The sequence below is a fragment of the Tremella mesenterica genome, assembly GCF_000271645.1.
Source record: "Tremella mesenterica DSM 1558 unplaced genomic scaffold TREMEscaffold_26, whole genome shotgun sequence".
NCBI classification, from domain to species: Eukaryota; Fungi; Basidiomycota; class Tremellomycetes; order Tremellales; family Tremellaceae; genus Tremella; species Tremella mesenterica.
In genome coordinates, this window is record NW_006711250.1 from 7,342 (window position 1) to 23,759 (window position 16,418).

General features: G+C 47.0%; 2 protein-coding genes across 2 annotated transcripts; both read left to right on the forward strand.

Annotated features, from left to right (window-relative positions):
* Positions 1–11,922: 11,922 nt before the first annotated feature.
* On the forward strand, positions 11,923–12,321 carry TREMEDRAFT_66558 (uncharacterized protein; the record flags this gene model as incomplete). The annotated part of the gene is made up of 3 exons (XM_007008600.1): positions 11,923–11,965; positions 11,995–12,077; positions 12,124–12,321. 3 exons carry the CDS (start codon positions 11,923–11,925, stop codon positions 12,319–12,321), a joined length of 324 nt encoding a protein of 107 aa, XP_007008662.1.
* Positions 12,322–15,587: 3,266 nt separating this feature from the next.
* Positions 15,588–16,249, forward strand: TREMEDRAFT_66560 (uncharacterized protein; the record flags this gene model as incomplete). The annotated part of the gene is made up of 2 exons (XM_007008601.1): positions 15,588–15,879; positions 15,933–16,249. The coding sequence occupies 2 exons, from the start codon at positions 15,588–15,590 to the stop codon at positions 16,247–16,249; spliced, it is 609 nt and encodes a 202-aa protein (XP_007008663.1).
* Positions 16,250–16,418: the final 169 nt, after the last annotated feature.

A 16,418-nucleotide genomic window follows, 5' to 3' on the forward strand; every position in this document is an offset into this window, starting at 1 on the left:
TGTTCCAGTCTTGATTGCTTGAATGGTAGTGCCATTACCGATCACGACTGGGACAGGCGAGGGAAGAGTTTGTAGATTAGATAGCAGTTGGGGATCGAATACCATGGAATGTGAGGCACCAGAATCGACAATAATGGATGAAAGCTGGCCGGAAGCAACAAGTGCAGAGGGAGATACCGTTGCAATGAAATTTAGACTGGAAGGTGTGGAAGTGGTAGCTTGGTCGGTAGTTGCCATATGGGCAGCAGTGACTCGTTGTGCTGCTCGACAGTCAACAGTCGAGTGCAAGTTTGAATGATGGAATTCACAATATGGTTTACTACCATCCTTGATAGTCGATGTTTTGACTTTTCCTTTATGGCTTCTTCCATCCTTTTCCCACAAATTCTCCCCATTCTTCATCCTTGATACCTTGGTTTGCAGTGCAAGTATTCCACTCTCTTGTGTCTGCCGTCGCCGAGATTCGTCGTTGACAGCTGAGATGACATCAGCCGATGAAGGATCACCTAGCATATAGAAAGTAGATGCTAGGGTGGCGTACGAAGCAGGAAGTGCAATGAGAATGGCGTATGAGAGCTGAGAATCCCCCATAACTACCAAAGAGGCAGTGAGGTCATTGAAAGCACGTTGCATGAGAGAGATAGATGTCATTGGGCCGGTTTCGTTGATGTCGGTACGCCAGATGATTCGGTAGAGCTCAGCCTTTCTAGTGGCCCTAGCAGCAGAATAGGTAGCCCGCAGGTAGTCTAGAAGTGATTTCGCAAGGAGACCGGTAGGAGACGTTGTATGGATGTCGAGTAGATGAGGGGGTAGTACATTGTGAACAGCTGATCCAAGAGACTCATCAATTGCCGCCCATGCCTTCCTATCCTTCCTCATCCAAGCTTTTTGATCGGTAGCTGGACCCGATGGTACCACTGCATCTACCTCCACTACCTCATCTAAATCCTTCTGTATTAGGCATGATAGGATTGAGCGCTCCCATTCCTTGTAGTTGTCAGAACTGGTGAGGGTGACACGTCTGCGGGTGGTAGGTCGATCGTCTTCAGAGTCTGAGGGGGACATATCGAATAGTTGGTTAGGTAGTCTGATTCCAAATCTGTTGATGATCGCTAGAGCGGTAGTAACTGGTAGTTCTTAGCTCTGTATAAAGCAATGCATGACTATAGTCACTTACCTGGTAGTTCTTAGCTCTGTATAAAGCAATAAAGAACTACCAGGAGGTGAAAAACTTTGGTAGGAGATGTGGGACGTTACGTAAAACAACCACGTGTCTTTCAACAGACTAGTTCATATGTCATGAATCAGTAATCATGACTCAGAAGAAGCATGGACTCAAAGTAATAGTGACTCATAATTAATCAGGATTGATAAGGACAGTACAGACGGTAGTTACAGACGGTAGTTACAGATGGTAGTTACAGATGGTAGTTACAGATGGTAGTTACAGATGGTAGTTACAGATGGTATTTACAGATGGTAGTTACAGATGGTAATTACATATGGTAGCTACAGGTGGTCAAAGGTGACAAACGGTACTTGCAGACGGTAACTAGTTTTAGTCTATATAAACTTGTACTTTTCAGTAGTTTCTTCAGTTATGAATCTCCTCTTTATTTGTCAAACACAGTTGGTCCAAGCCCAGCACTTCTAGTCCTCGCTATCCCTATCCCCCTTGACGTCATCACTTCATTCTCCGTCATCTCTGTTACTCTTTCGACGAGCCAGAGACTTCATTGGGTCATAGTCCCATTCTCAGGTTACAGCCCTGTATTCTGTTGTCCTTCATGGCAAGCCCCCACCCGTGACATCATATATAAACCCAAAAACAGTGGAGGAGTTAAGATTAGAAGTTATGAGATACCCAGAGGAAGTACCTGTATGTATGTTTGATGGCTGGGAAAGTATCGGTGGTACCATGACGAAGTTCGTTGAAATGGGGATTCGTGTCTCAGAAGAGGATGAAGTTCGGATGATTCGTTTAGACGTCACCAAGCTGTGTGGGAAGAAGGAGTGGTCCTGGATGTGAGAGAAGAGGTAATAAGGCTTCCAGGGAGGAAGAAAAAGGAGCAGGAAAAGTTGGGAGTGGTTTTTGGATTCAAGGAAGGGGAAGTTCTTGGCCCAAGAGATTTGGCTTTAGAGGACGAACTTAGTGAGGAAGAACAAGATGAACTGCTGGAGTTGATACCTCCTGAGCACCATGGTTTCTTGGATATTTTTAACCCTAAGGTAGGAGGAGAGACACTACCCCCAAACCGAAGTTATGACTTGAGACTTGATCTAGTGGAGGGGGTGAAGCTGAAGGTAGCTTCATTATATTTGTTAGCTGAGGATCAGAGAAAAGTGTTAAGAGAAATTGTCACGACTTGGACAAGTCGTGCCACCATGACTCATCAAAACTCATTGAGTTACCCTGAATTCAATGAGACTCGGTGAGTTACCCTGAAAACTCATTGAGACTCACCAATACTCATTGAGTCTCGTTGATACTCATTGAGACTCATTGAGATTCATTGAGATTCATTGAGATTCATTGAGATTCATTGAAACTCGTTGAGACTCAATGAGACTCATTGAAAACTCATTGAGGCGCAATGGGATAATGAGATTGAAGGGGAACAGGAGAGATGAGACTAGAATGAGTCAATGAGTTGACTCATTGGAAAGCTCATTCTAAATCCCTCTGAAAGGTATAAAAGGAGCTCGTATCTACTTTGTAGTTTTCTTTTTCTCAAGGATCAAAATATTATTTGCCACTTCACAAAGATCTCTCTTCTTGACATAATACTTATCTTCAACACATCTTTCTTTGACAAAACCCCTGTCCACGCTATCACACATACCCTTGTCATCATCTCGACTTGCCCGGATCCTTCGCAAGTCACTCTAGTCGTCCGACCTTATCGCAAGTTCACAAACAACATACTAACCGTTGTTGTTCAAGCTAACTAAACAGTTACAGTCCACCTGTCTTTGATCTATAGAGATCTGTCAAGGACAGGGCCGTGACAGAAATTTTGGACAAGGTGGTAGCTGCCGGTAGGATCTGGAAGAGTAACTCACCGTATGGATCACCTATGTTCATGGTCCCCAAGAAGGTAAAAGGACAATGGTGGATGGTAACGGATTATAGGAAGTGAAACAAAGTCACCTTCCCAGATGTTTATCCCCTCCCAATGATCAGTCAGATTACTGAAGAGCTAGGTACGGCAAACTATTTTACGAAGCTCAACTTAATGGGAGTGTATCAATTACTTCGAATTGCTGAGGGATACGAGTATCTCACGGCCTTTCGGACACAATACGAAATGTACAAATTGTTAGTGGTCAGGGATGGTTTACAAAATGCGCCTGCCGTATTCCAACACTTCTTGAACGACATCTTCAGAGATCTACTAGGGGAAGGAGTCATAGTCTATATCGACGATATTCTGATTTATGCTAAGACCAAGGAGGAACTGAGGAGATGCACAGTAAAGGTATTTCAGAGACTTAGGGAAGCTAACTTGGTGTGAAGGCGGCGAAGTGTGAGTTCAAACGAAATTCAGTGGTTTTCCTTGGGTATGTGGTTTCAAACTCAGGAATTTCGGCAAATTCAGAATATGTTGCTGCTGTACAGGAATTCCCTCGACCTAAGAATTTACGAGAGTCCCGAGGTTTCATGGGAATGGTCAGTTATTACCGACGATTCGTCCCGAATCTCTCGAAAATTGCAAAGCCTCTGAATCTTACTCGCAAGGATGTAAGCTTCACATGGGGAGCAAGAGGAGGCGTTCAGAGTTCTGAAGAAGAAATTATGCAAAGCTCCAGTGCTGGCTCATTTTGACACTTCTTTGAAGACGATCATGCAAGCAGACGCCTCGTTTTTTGGGTGGGGATATATTATCTCACAGATTGATAAGGAAGGTAGGGAACATCCTGTGGCTATCAAATGGGGAGCCTTTAAGGGTGCTGAGTTGAATTATACTATGGGGGAAAAGGAGCTGTTAGCGATAGTCGAAGGCATTAGAAGGAAGAGACACTTATTACTACAGATGGAAACGAAGGTCTTGACAGATCATCTTAACCTGACATATTGGATGGCCCCAAAACAACTGAACCCTAGGCAAGGTAGGTGGGTTGAAGAGCCGGCTAACTTCAAATTTACAATGGTTTATCGAGCTGGAAGACAGGCAACATTGCCAGATGCTTTGTCAAGACGACCAGACTACCATCCTGGTATAAAAGGAATAACTACGGAACAGGAGGAGAACTTCGTCCAAGGGTTGCCGAAGTTCGACTCAGGCGATGTTACCGAACCAAGTCTGGGACATTTGCTCCGGGATTTGCAAGGAACAAAAGAAGTTAGAGAAGAAGATCGAATCGAAGGCAGAGATATTGTCAAAGGATACAAGATTGATGGGGAAATAAACGAAGTTTGGGAAGGAATGTTAGCAGTGATCTGTACTGAGTGTTCTCATCCTGAATGTAAGGCTGAACGTCAGGAACCAAGACAAGTCAAAGAATTTTGGCGACGATCACACCATGGAACGTTCTTGAATCCATCGTGGTTGGTAAGAGGTTTCCTACAATTCGATGGACAAGTATATCTTCCAAATATCGATGGAATGTGAGTAAAAATCTTGAAGTCCAGGCATGATTTGGTGTTAGCCGGTCATCCTGGAGTCATGAAGACTCTGGAGTTAGTACTTAGAGACTACATGTGGGATGGAGTCAGGAAAGATGTGGAAGATTATGTTGGGGGATGTGTAGTTTGTCAGAGAGCTAAAACGAACAGACAACAGCCTCAAAGAACACTGAAGACACTGGAAGCGGCTGAGAAACCTTGGTCTAGTATCTCAATGGATTTCGTTGAAGCACTACCAGAGTAGAACGGTTTTAACTCAATTTTGGTGATAGTGGACCGGTTAACAAAATGGGCGATGTTTGTACCCACAACGACGAACCTCACGGCTGCCGGTTTAGCGGATCTGGTGGTTGAGCATGTGGTGGCCCAACATGGGCTGCCAGAGGGAATAGTTTCGGACAGAGGGGCAAGGTTTACCTTGAAGTTCTGGAAGGATCTGACTGCTAGTCTTGGTATAAGACCACACCTTTCTACTGCATATCATCCACAGACTGACGGACAGACTGAACGAACAAATCAAGCCTTGGAAATGTATATACAAGTATTCGCTTCGTACCAGCAAGATGATTGGGCGAAGTTATTGCCAAAGGCTAGCTTTGCGTATAATGATACAATTCATTCGGCTATTGGGATGAGCCCGTTCTTCGCGAACTTTGGGTATCATCCACGGTGGACGGATGAGATTAAAGAATCCGAAGTAGAAGTTCCTGTTGCTCGAGCAGTTGTTACTGATCTACAGGAGGTACATAAGCGGTGTATTGAGGGGATCAAATTAGCCAATGAGAGATACTCAGAAGCGTATGATCGTAAGCATTCCACAACGCCAGTTTTTGAGGTTGGAAGCGAAATAATGTTATCTCTTGAGAATATTAGAACTGAGAGACCCAGTAAGAAATTAGATGCTAAGCAAGCAGGACCGTACAAAGTTATTGAACACATTGGTACTCATGTGTGTACGCTGAAGTTACCAGCTTCAATGGCTGAACTTCATAATGTTTTTCATGTGTCGTTGTTGAGGAAGTTTCAACCAATGAACTTCGTGGGACAGGAGGCAGAACTTCCTGACCCAGTTGAAGTTGATGATGTAGGAGAGTCATGGGAAGTTAAGGATATTCTTGTCACGAGACCAACTAACCAGCATTGGGACGATATAACAGTGCCCTTCAGAGGCAGCGGTCTAAACCACTGTGCTAAAAGGCCCGTTAACCGGCGGTTAATCGTAACCGTCGGTCGCTGGTTAAATACCCAACCCATCCAACTCTAACCAAACTGTCTTGTCACTTCGTGACAATTCTAGACTCTAGAATAAATAAAAGATCTGGGAAGGTAGGGGTATTTGGTAGAGTGGTTGGGATTTGAAGGAACTGATGATGCTGTCTCTTGGGAACCGAAGGGAAATGCTGATGGTGCAGATGAACTTCTTAAGGAATTCCACAAACGTTATCCTGAGAAACCAAGGGAAGGTTTAGTTTGTCGAGTAAGAACTCGACGAACTTAGGACCGGTCAAGAACAATACATGGGACAAGAAGTTGTACAACACTAAGTCTTATTTCTCTCTTCATCAACAAGAATGTCAATATCATCCATTACCATCTTCCCTTTTCCTTTATCACGACTCCACCTTGCACTATCATCCCACCAGGAGTGGGCCCCCTCCGTATCAGTAAGCTCTTCACGGGCTGTCACTAACAACGGATCGTTCCTCACAGCGTTTCTCATTCTCCAGTTAGCGTCCCAAAGCGTCTCACTAGCTTCACAAATTTCATCCCTTAGCCCTTGAGTGCTGGGCCCAGCAACCGCAACACCAGTCACATCTCAGTCCTTTCGCCCAATAGTATCATTGAGTACTCCCCAGAACTTATGGCCCAAGATGGCATGGCGACCAGTACGTAGAAGATGTTTGTTCCATTGGAGCAGTAAACTATGAGTAGCAGGTCCAATATGAGAACTTTTCTTCGATAAGTTCCGAGTTAAAAGACGAATTTGATTGAGGAAACAACGAATGATGACACCTTGTACATCCATCATATCTGCTGCACAAAGACCGACTACGGTCATAGCTGCTAACCGTTTCTCAACCTTAAGATTTTCTAAGGTGAGAACTTCAACTAGTTTCTTGAGATCCTCGATGATTGCTCCTGGGAAGGAGGAGGAACTTCTTTGGGCGCCAACAAAGAGAACAAAGATAACGGAGGAGGAGGAGGAGCGGGGACAATGAAGGCTCCGGGAACAACTGGCAACGGGGAGCAAAGGTCGACGATGGGGGGAGCATGAGCAGAACGAGGGACACAAGGAGGGGGAGAAGGTGATAGCTCCCACAAAGGAGCAGGAGGGCGAGCTGGCCGGATGGTGACCCCACGGAGGGAGAGCAGGAGGAAGGCCGGGAAGTTCGTCCGACGACAAAGGAGATTCGGTGGCGAACACCGAGCGCCCAGCAGCCAGAGGCAAAGGACGGGAAGTTGAAAGCTTCCTCTGCTTAGCAGGGGAAGGGGGGAGGAAGGAACAGATGCCGGATGTGCACAACACACAACGTGTACCACGGTTGGTACCGCAAGGACGGACACAGGGGAAGTTGGGGTGATGAGATTGTTCGTCACTGGAAGTTAGGATCTGATACGTTTTTTTTAGAAAGTTTGATTTGCTCACTGACAGCAGTCACATTCTTCTCCTTTAGGAGCGAGTTCCCACCTCTCAGTTTGGGCCGTGAGGAGGGCCAAGAGACTGGCCGAAGTTCTGACCGTTCCCGAGCGAGGAGCGGGGGAAGAAGAAGGGGCCTCCACACGTACCCATTTTTGGACGGGGGTGGGCGAAGATTTGGCCGACGACGAGGAAGAAGAGACAGATATTGGTGACGAAGTTTGTTGATGTCTCTTCTTAGGAGACTGTTACAACCTGAGAGCTAGGCAGTGACCTAACCTAACTTCAATGGACGACAGCGACGAGATACGAAGCGATAGCGTAGAGTGGATTGGACGATGATCAAGAACACCTCAGTGTAGACGCGTTATGGCGTAAGTCACTTAAGCAATTGGGATATGTGAAGTGGGTGGCAAAGCTGGTGAGAGTAACTTATGAGAATTCATCGACAAAGAAAGAGCCCTCATGGAGGGGGTTTATATAGACAGCAATTCTAGCCGGTAGCACCTTGAGAAGGAATATCTGACCAATCACATAAATGCCTCAGCCAACCCGTGAGTCACGGAGTTGACCGTGATGTACGGCTGAACCGTGAGTCACGGGGTGACCGTGCTTCACGGAGTTGACCGTGCTTCACGGAGTTGACCATGATTCACGGAGTTGACCATGATGTACGGTTCATGTGTCCCTGAGGTTATGACACAATGTGTAGTGTCATAACAGAGACCGAATGATTGAAGTTTTCTTCTTTGGACTCGCCTCTTTTGAGGGAGTTTTCCTCTTAGCCGGGGTTATGGACGGACCAGTGACAGCTTTGGGAGCTGTGGAAGACGACAAAGATGCCGACAAGGACAGGAGGGCAGCCGAGAGAGAAGAGAGGCGGAGACCAGCCGAGCTGGCGAGCTGGCGAGCTGGCGAACCAAGGACGAAGGGGGCGCAGGAGGCGGGGACTAGACCCAGGACACTAACATCAGCCATTTGACCTAAAACTTTTGACGAGGTTTGCAGGAAGTTCGAACTTACTACTACGAGTCCGTCGGGCAACGGTGGCAGGAGGGGATTTCACGAGTTTGCGAGGTGTAGACGTGGCCATGAACGACTATCCGTGCTCCCGTCTCCTCTCTCTCTTCCTGCTCAGTAGACTGATCATTGCCAAGGGGAGGTTCACCTCCCCGTCTGCATCGAGCCCGCTTGGGATGGGCGGGCTCACTACAAACAAACTAACTACTAACTACAAGACAGTAGGATGAAAACTCACTAACCAATTGACGAGTTAGTGAGAAACCTTATCCGTCACTACAAGAACCAAAAACTCCTCAACAATCCGTAAGCCCTCCAACCCGTAAACCCTCCGATCCTTCTCTGACACCCGTCTAACCAACTCATTCGAAGATAGGTGCCCTCCGATCCGACTGACGATAGGTGAGGCGGTGAGAGCGAAGGGTGAGGGGAAGGCGGATGGTGCGGTTGTGGGACGGGAGGGCAGTTGTGGTTTGTACCTGTACTTGAAGCAACCTGTTGGTACGGTCGGTGGAGTCTGGGGATGGACGGCGGGAAGACGTAGAGAGATGAGCTCTCGAAACCACGATGATGATGTGGATGGAGGATCATGTGGTTTTGCGGGCCACGAGACGTTCACTCACATTCCCCATGGGGAATTTCCATGGTTGGTATGAAAAGATGAAGATAGTGGGAGAGTTGGTTGAGATGTGAGAAAAGAGTTGAAATTGAAGAAGTTAGGGGGGAAGTTCGTTGGCCTGCAGAGTATAAGGGGAAATTCGTTGCTGTTGACAACAGATAAGGGCGTTCCCGTCGTCAACGTCGTGTTTCATGGCGACCAGGATACCACGATGGTCCCTGGATACGGGAAGAAAATTCTCAGCCTAAGGATTTTTGTGCTTCAATTTGTGGATAGTGCACTCATGGACAGGTTATTGCTCCCGTTCCCCATACATGAAATTCTTCCATCATTGTCATGTCTTCTTGCTACATACAAATTTCCCTCGCGCATTTTCAATCGACAGGAGGTTGTATGCGATTTTCAGTATACGACGATCTTGTTGTGCAGGTGGTGGAGTGACCAAAGGAGGTTTCAGAAGTTTCCTGAATCTTCGTGTGGGAATAACCTTGTCGGGATCCTGACTCTCAGGTCAGGCTGGGACCCGAACTTCATGCTGAGTTGTTTTGTTTATTTCGGTGTTAATGTTCACTCACGAGGACGTTCACGCTCAAGGAGGGGGCGACTGTCACGCGGCGCCGCGTGACATTGTCCTTTCCCATCAAACGAAGTTCCTTCGGACATCAGCTTGCCATCAACGATCCAGTTCTTATGGACTTCATCACCCATCAGGGTATTAGGAGGCTAACTTCGTCAAGGACGAAGTCAGTCATGTAGGAAGTTAGGAGGATACAAAGTTAGTGAGATACAGAGTTAGTGAGATACGAAGTTAGGGAGGTACAAGGTTAGGGAGGTATGAACTTCAGCGGGGACGAAGTTCACGAGGTACAAAGCTCGGGGATTCGGGTTGAACGAAGTTCTGCGTTAGCGAAGTTAGGGAAGAACGAAGTACTTAAGGGCCGAAGTTCCCAGGGATCTTTGACAATCTCTGGTTGTTGTCTTAGTGATAGAAGTTAGTAGAGCACGAAGTTATTACACCCAGAAGTTATTGTCACCACCCATACTATGAAGAACAAGCCTATCAAGGGTCACAGCCCCCGAAGTTGTTGGCCGTCGGTCCTAGGAAGTTAAGGAAGAATCAACCCTGTGACAATGACCCTGTCGTAACCCATATGATAGAAGGGCAAACTGTACATGCTAAGTAACCAAATGGCATAGTACAAGTGGTAGGAGACAAACGGGATATACAAATGGTATAGCAACATTTGCATAGGCAAATGGTATAGGCAGATGGCAGAGGTAAATGGTATAGGCAAATGGTATAGACAGATGGTACACGAGGGAGGAAGAAGGACAAATTGGAGATACCATCTGTTCAAGGAGAATGTCTATAAAAACCCCTTGTAGGATCCTCCTTCTCAAGGATCAATATATTTTCTTGCCACACCTCACAGATCTCGACTTAACCTTGCAGCTCGACTTGAATCTCAACATACCTTCCCTCATTATCGACACCCCTTTTCTCATCATCTCGACTTGCCAGATCCTTCCAAGTCACTCAGCTGTCCGACCAGCTTCACAAGTTTACAAGCTACACTTCGTTCGTCGTAGCTCAAGCTTGTAAACTACTTCAGTCCACCTGTCTCTTGTGTCTTAGAGATCTGCTAGGGACAGGTCGTGACAGTATCTCACCTGTCTGACTTGGTGTTGTCCCTGTATGTCAAGACCAGACTAAAGGTCAAAGGGTCTGCGTTGATGGCGATGAAGCTACTTTTAGGGACTTGAACTAGTTGCAAGATGATATGAGGATCAAAGCAAGTGGTTCGATGAGTGAATACTGGGTTTGGCAAATGTATATGAGAACTTGTATGTTGAGACAGACAAGATACTTTTGTTGAAGTTGTTCTAAGCTATGCACTACCTTATGTACATGGAATGAGAGTGAAATGTAGATAAGGGTGGCTGGTAGTGTTTATCAGTGGCGGGTAATGGGGATATTACCCAAACTAGCAACTTTGACGCGAGTGGTCATTACACTGTACTCTCAGGGTCCAAGGAGTGCGACCCAAGGGCTTGCAGGGTCGTGACACCAGCAGAACGGGATTGAGCCTCCTGCTGGCCCAACGTCCACTCTGGGCACCACCCTATTCTTGTCCGGGCACCACCTGCCACACTCAAAACGTTCAGGCACGTACCACCGGGATTTCAGTAACGCCGACCACGTGACGGACATGAGCTCGTCACTGATCGGGGTTACTGATATCCCGCCACCTCTGCTCACTCTTCTCTTACATTGTCAATGTCATTATTGTCAATGTCATTATTAGCTATACCATGTCATTTCCGGCCATTGTCCATGCATTCTCCTATCTATCAATGTCCAGGAGGATGATACGAGCCACGAGAGAATACCACGATTGCTCTGTAAGAAGTTATCACAATTTGATAGGTGGTAGTCAGGGAGGGCGCAGCGTCACGACCCAGCCTGTGCAGGGTCCTGACCCGAGACCCTGAGCTCCACCAATCCGAGTCGATCCGAGTCGATCTCAGTCGATATCAGTCAATATCAGTCGATATCAGTCGATATCAGTCGATATCAGTCGATATCAGTCGATACAAGTCGATATGGGTCGATGTGAGGCGACATTAATCAGAGAGCTGGACTTCCTCAAAAAGTATAAATACTAGACCTATCTACTTTATAGTTTTTCTTTTTAAAGGATCAAAATATTATTTGCCACTCACAAAAGACCTCTTGACATACTACTTACATCCGATACATCCCTCACCATCACATACACCTCTATCATCATCTTGACCTGCCCGGATCCTTCGCAAGTCACTTTAGTCGTCCGACCACATCTCAAGTCTACGGACAACATACTAACCGTCGTTGTCCAAGCTAACTAAACAGTTGCAGTCCACCTGTCTTTGATCCATCGAGGTCTGTCAAGGACAGGACCGTGACACGCAGGTTGAGAAGGCAAAGGGCCAGAAGTTGGTGTAAAATAGTCGTAAAAGAGTGAGAAGAGTATCAAAATGATCCTTGAGACAAGTGGAGACCGTGTGTGTGAAAAGGAGCGTGAGTTTACCAGTAAAATGACGATAAAGAGATTAGTGGTGGTGAAGACAGGTTGGTAGGTAGCGAGCAGACATGTCGTGTCGTGGTGATCGGCGTTACTGAAATCCCGGTGGTACGTGCCTGAACGTTCTGAGTGTGGCAGGTGGTGCCCGGACGAGACTAGGGTGGTGCCCGGAGTGGACGTCTGCTGGCCCACCACGGAAGGCAACTTAGAAGCCTCACGGCTAGCTTTGGAAGCGGGAGTGGCAGAAGGACCAGAGACACAATCCCTCAAGGAGAGACCACCAAGACCAAAAGACGAAACATGGCCAAGGCCGGGGAGACCCACTCATATCATCAGCCAACACCGTCGATGATTGTGTAAGTTTGTAGAAGTTACTCACATGCAGAATTTAGGGCTCCACGGAAGGCTTGAGTGGGGCATACCTGGACGCTTCTCGACATAAAGGATAAAGTGTAAGTTGTTCTGCATCCTAACTCGTCAAGTTCGATAGAACTGCTTCTAGTTGTTGTTACCCGGTAACAGAAAAGTATCAGGTGATGTAGATTAGCGACTAGGTGTAGAAAGAGAACAGGGGGAGGCCTATACCGGGAATGGTGAAGCCAAGACGAGACCGATGAAAGGGAGTATAGCTCTGAGGAACCCTTCCTATGTATCCGTGATCCGAACAGTTCTCTGGCTATGTCCGGAAGGAGTGATTTTAACCGTGCGCCTCCGGAGCTGTCCGTCACTGGCTGTGTCCCTAACAGTTTTAATCCTGCCCCAGTAACACGGATACTGATGTGGTTGGTTGCTGAATGGGTGTGATGAGTGTGGCGGGTGCGAGGGGCATTTGATGCGCGGGAAAGCTTGACTGATTTGACATACTACATACCGCAACTGTCAGCTTGATTCAGAAGATGTGGCCGTTCCCCTCAGAGACTCACAGCTGCTTGATAGCATGTATCATGAAAGGTTATCTCAGAATGGTCTTTGTGGACTTTCTGATTGCTTTGCGCTCAGGTTTGCATTTGAATCATGTCAGGACCAGACGTTGTAGATAGTCTGCCTCACTTGTGCTATGGCTGAAAGAGGCCTCGTAGGGGACAAACCTATTGATGTAGAAGATCTAATAGACCTGAAAGGTTATTGAGATCGAGTGGCAAAAGATAATACTAAAGAACACAAAATACATTTGACAAGGGGACTATGGAGATAGACTGCATCTATATAGAGAAAGGGGAACGGGGTGATACCAATGTAACAGAGTCAAGACGGAAATGGAGATGGGGTAGAAGAGCGAAGTAAGACGGACATCAATATGAGACATGGGGATCAAGGAAAAGTATCATGTGGTGTAAGAAAACGGAATAGGGGTAGTAGGAGAGGACATGGTAATGTACAAGAAGTATGACTACTATACTCCCGTAACCAGGTACCCGTGATCCTGACAAATCAGGGAACAAGTTGGTCATACCGCTTCAGGACATGCATGCTGTAAGGTGGTTAACCCCCAAGTCGGTCAAACCTAGTTACCGGTCAAGACGCGTCGGAATCATTCACCTTTATACCGTGTTGTTTTGTTTCTGTGTTATACTCCGTACATACAACCATGCAGACCTCGCAACAATCCCCTGTTGATCCCATGGAAGAAGCAATTCCCCTTTACCGTTCTCAAAGCCACCTCCCCCCCTCTGAACGCTACAGCCAGTGTGCAATAGCTCATCGCTTCAATATCAAGCAGTCCACATTCTCTGACCAACTCTCTTACCGAACCTCCTCTCGAGAAACATCCCATGTCCATTTACAAGCTCTTACCACTGAGGAAGAAGTGTGTATCGTCGACTACATCCACCAGTCTGCTAAAAGTGGACACCCTCCTACCCCAGCACTCATTCGCCAACTTGCTAATCACCTCCGATCCAATCGTCTTCACCTGTCTCCGCTTCCAATTGATGCAACACCAGTTCCACCACTTGGTATCAATTGGCTGAATAAATTCAAACAACGACATCCAGATGCCAAGACTGCTTGGTCCAAAAGTATAGATGCAGCCCGGATCAATGGATGCTCACGCCTGTTTTCGGAGACCTGGTTCAAAGATGTATCGGCAATCATGGAACAGCATCAGTATCTTCCATGTAACATCTACAATATGGACGAGACTGGGTACAACATGGGAAGCACGTTATCTTCACAAGTCATGACAGTTACTGTGGAGAAGGGAACAGGAGCTGTGTTCAAAGCGCAGAGAGGACGACAGGAATGGGTGACCGCGATAGAATGTGCATCGGCTGCGGCAACTGCTCTTCCTCCAATGATCATTTTCAAGGGAAAGGTGTAATTCAATCTTCGATGGTTACCAAAAGACAGAGACATTACAGGGTGGCAATGGCGGATCAGTGAAAAGGGGTGGACTAGTAATGCTCTCGGACTGGATTGGCTCAAAACTCACTTTCAGCCGCTGACATTGCCATCAGATCCAACCCAACACCGTCTCCTGATTCTAGACGGACATGGTAGTCTCCTGAAAGCAGATTTTATCGCTTTTTGTATTGAAAACAAAATCGACATCATGGTACTTCCGGCTCATACATCCCATGAAACTCAACCACTCGATAATGGGGTTTTCAGTCCACTTAAACGTCATCTCATGGAGTATGCCGATATTGCTGCTCGCTATGATTCCGGTCCTATCACCAAATCTGCTTGGGCAGCCGATCTAGTCTCAGCACGAGAGCTAGCCATGACACGGAACAATATTGGAGTTGGGTGGAGAAAGACCGGACTTCACCCATTCAACCCAAATGTGGTTTTCCGCCAATTAGATACCCCATCTACCCCTGTACCGATGTCCCAGGAGCTCTCGTCTTCATCACTTTCTTCTATTACTTCCAAGAATCATGATCTACTAGAAAATAGCCAGGCAATCAATGCGACCCCTATCAAAAAGCGACTTATATTGGTGACATCTTCACTGGAATCCGAGAGAGCAAAGTGCTCACGCTTGGAGATGACGGTCCAAGAACTATTGACCGTGATAAAACCTGCTCAGCGGAATCTGTCAAGACCAGACCGAAGGTCGAAGGATCTGCGTCGAGGGTGATGAGCTACTTGTAGGGACTTGAACTAGTTGTAAGAGGATACGAGGATCGAAGCAAATAGTTCGAGGAGTGAATAATAAGTTTTGGCAAATGTATAAGAGAACTTGTATGTTGAGACAGACAAGATACATTCGTCGAAGTTGTTCTAAGCTATGCACTACCTTATGTACATGGAATGAGAGTGTAATGTAGATAAGGGTGGCTGGTAGTGTTTATCGGTGGCGGGTAACTGGATATTACCCGAACTAGCAACTTCGACGCACGTGGTCATGACAGTATCCTCCCTTCCAAAAAATCATCGTCCACGATGATCGCATCTAATCCTTTCGTCCTCGAACCCTTAAATCCGATCCCATCAAAACCATTCCATCAATCCTCACAAACCCTTATTCCATCGATTCCCGCGTTGACCTGTTTTCTACGTCCATTGACTTTTCCAACATGTTTACGTCCTCTATTTCCTTCGTCCATTTGTCCTTTACTCATTCTTCTTCTAAACTCCTTACTCTCACACACACACATTCCATCCTTACACACCATGACCAAATCTCCTTCTCCAAACTCAGAGCTCACCTTGCTACTCCGTCCCCACGTCGTCAAGCGAGAGTCCTCCGCCCTCGAACAGAACTCTTCGATCCCCGTCGCAACTCCGTCGTCAGCCACTCGACAAACCGCCGCCCTTCTTCTGCGTTTGAGGGACCGCGTAGTTGACTCTGCTGACGATGATGAATATCTGGAGCCGGAAGAGGACGTCCCAATGGAGGACGAACTGGAGCAGGACGAATTGAGTGCAGAAGATGAACAGGAAAACCCGGTAGAACCGGAATCAAGTAGGTTTTCCTTTTTTTTTTGTTTGGAATCTTGGCGTAGAACTGATCGTCAGACGAGTTTCCCGGGATCGAAGACCTGGATTCGAGGCTAGCACAGTCTCGAATTGTGACCAATCCTGTTCCTCCCGCTACTCCCGCGCGGCAATCCAGCGACGAGCTGCAAGAAGTGGGGTATCTCACTCCGTATGTCGCCTCCGCCAAGAGCAAGAAAGTCGCTGTTGGCGATCGTGTGGAGATTTCGCCCTCTTCGGTGACGGTCAGCAATGGGACTGTAACCGTGTCTCACGGTTCGACCGTCACTCGCTTCCATGACGTACGGGTTCGAGCGTCTCCTCACCTGTCCAGGGGTCAATTGGTGTGTAATCTGTAACGGAATTGATGATCGAACTGATTTGTTCGAAGATCCTGGCCACATATCTTCAGAAGAACATTGGAAACCGTGCCTCAAACGTTCAGGCTCTGTGGACCGGTATGCTGGCTCTGCTAAAAGATCCAGACCTCGTGCTAGCAGAAGTGGATGTCGAAGATCGCTGTGATGG